At 51.4% G+C, this 2185-nt stretch overlaps 1 protein-coding gene across 1 annotated transcript; it reads left to right on the top strand.

Moving 5' to 3' along the window:
• The first annotated feature begins 1229 nt into the window (after positions 1 to 1229).
• LOC125549569 (glycine-rich protein 5-like) lies at positions 1230 to 1918 on the top strand. The gene has a single exon (XM_048712949.1). It carries the CDS (start codon positions 1276 to 1278, stop codon positions 1627 to 1629), a length of 354 nt encoding a protein of 117 aa, XP_048568906.1. The 5' UTR covers positions 1230 to 1275; the 3' UTR covers positions 1630 to 1918.
• The last annotated feature ends 267 nt before the right edge of the window (positions 1919 to 2185 follow it).

The following is a 2185-nucleotide window of genomic DNA, read 5'->3' as shown; positions in this document are numbered from 1 at the left end:
CCCAATCCTCACAACCGGTCCCGATCCACCGCCGGAGATGTCGTCCAGCATGACCCACACTGCCGCGATGGAGACGCGGTCCGCCTTGTCCGTCGGCGATCATGTTGGATGCGAGAAAGGAAAGGATGGTCAGACCAGAAGAGGGCGGAGAAGAATCTGGAAATTGAGAGGTAGAGGATCGAGTTGGAGAAGCAATAAGCGGCGATCAAATGGGAGCTCGAGAAGGCCAAGACATTTGGCGACATAGAGGTTGAGAAGGAGAGGTTGCAACTCGCACGGGACGTGGAAGATGCGAGGATCATGTCGGCGAATGAGACCCTCGATGATGAGCATGTTCAGAAGTGGCTTGCGGACAAAAAGATGAAGATCAACGACCACAGGAAGTATGAGGCGGCGAGGGCGGCTGCGACCCAGTTGCAGGCGGAGCAGGTAGCCCGGATGCAGGCGGAGGAGGTTGCCCGGATGCACGCAGAGCAGGACAAGCAGGATGCGTTCCGCTCGGAGCAGGCGCCCAGCCAGTGATCCAAGGCCATCCGTCATGCTCAGACATTGATTTCATTTTACCATGTCCGATTTGTCGAACTATGATTTGCTTTACTTTGTTTCGAACTTTGGCATTCAGACAGTTTGTACCGCATGGTCAACGTGCATGGCTTGCATAGACTTGAGAATCTGAATTTGTGGTATGTGGATGTGCGGCGCAACATTTGAGGGGTGCCCGGTCAGTGCCCGCGGGCGCGTCCGGGCTAGGTTGCTAATGTGGATGGTCTGCATGTGAAGAGAATTAGCTTAGTAGGGATCAACTATTTAGGTATTATAGATTCGAGGGGCAGATGGAGAGTGCCAAGTCAAGAAGTTCATTGATTGACAGTGTATATAGCAGGAGTTCATGAAAAGAAATCATATTAGAAACGTCAGAAATGACAAGCATGCAACCGAACTGATCTGGAGCCAGCACGGAGTCATCTCTGGTGACAATCTCTTTTGGCTGTGAAAGCTAACACTCAGTAAAAATCGTGTCAGTACTTTATTTCCGAGTAGTGCGCGCTACAGTACCAGATCACCAGCGTTAGATCGCAATAACTTCTCATGGACCGACTTCTTCATCTCCGAGTTATTGCGCCATGCATGGCAACAACCACCCGCTTGCCGGCTGCCACCTTCCATTTAATTACTGTCACGCGCTCGCACCTGTCCATCTCGTCCTCCTCCTCCCTTTAAACCCCCCTGCCACCGCGTTACTCGGCTCACACACCTCTCTGAGACCAACCAGCCATGAGCAAGTGGTGGTGCATCGCCTCCCTCGTACTGTGCCTCGCCGTGGTGGCGGCGGGCAGGGGTATGCCTGCCGGCGACGACTGCGATATTGTCGTTAATGCGGCCGGTCGTAACAATCAAGACGGTGATGGTTTCGATGAAGCCAAGACTGCCTTTGCTGGGAGCACTGGTGGTGACGGCGGGCTCTTCGGTGGTGCCATCAACGGTGGCCCGCTCGGCGGGGGCATCGCCGGCTTTGGCCCGCACGGCGGGTTTGGGGCTGGCGCCGGGCCGTTCGGTGGTTTCGGCGGTGGCTTCGGCGCTGGTAGCGGAGGTGGAGGAGGGGGAGGCGGAGGCGGCGTGATACCTTGAGGTGGCCGGTACACGAGCGCGTATGTGAACGTCGTAGTAGCTGAATGTGTGTCCCTGCTTTCAATTACATGTATCTGTTAGTGTAATAAGAAGTCCTTGGATTAGCTGCGTGAGCATGCATGTATGGCTCGTACGTGTCACAAAGTCATTGGCCACAGCGTGTGCATATCTGAGGGCATGTACAATAGTTCTATCTTAGCAATGTCACGTAGGATAAATGATAAGGTGGAGGAGAGAGAAATCAAAAGAAAGGTTTGTCTTCTCTTATTTAAGATAAGACAAAAGATGATCTCTTAGCATAATATGTCTCACCATATTTTTAGGAATAGCTAGTTATTGAAGATAAGGCTAAGAGATGACCCATTGTAGACACGTTTTTTTATCATCTCTAAATTACATGCAAAACTTAAGATAAGACTATCTTATCAACCATTGTACATGCCCTAATGAAAGCAGTGGTGTGTGTGTCTTGGTCTGAGCATGGATGCATGGAGTTAGCCCTGTTGCGGTGTTTGTATTATTGAATTCATATTCCAGCCAACTCATTCAAAAGTCT

Source organism: Triticum urartu, chromosome 3 (genome assembly GCF_003073215.2).
Source record: "Triticum urartu cultivar G1812 chromosome 3, Tu2.1, whole genome shotgun sequence".
Lineage (NCBI taxonomy): Eukaryota > Viridiplantae > Streptophyta > Magnoliopsida > Poales > Poaceae > Triticum > Triticum urartu.
Note: the sequence above shows the minus strand (reverse complement) of the source record. Positions and strands in the feature narration are given on the sequence as shown.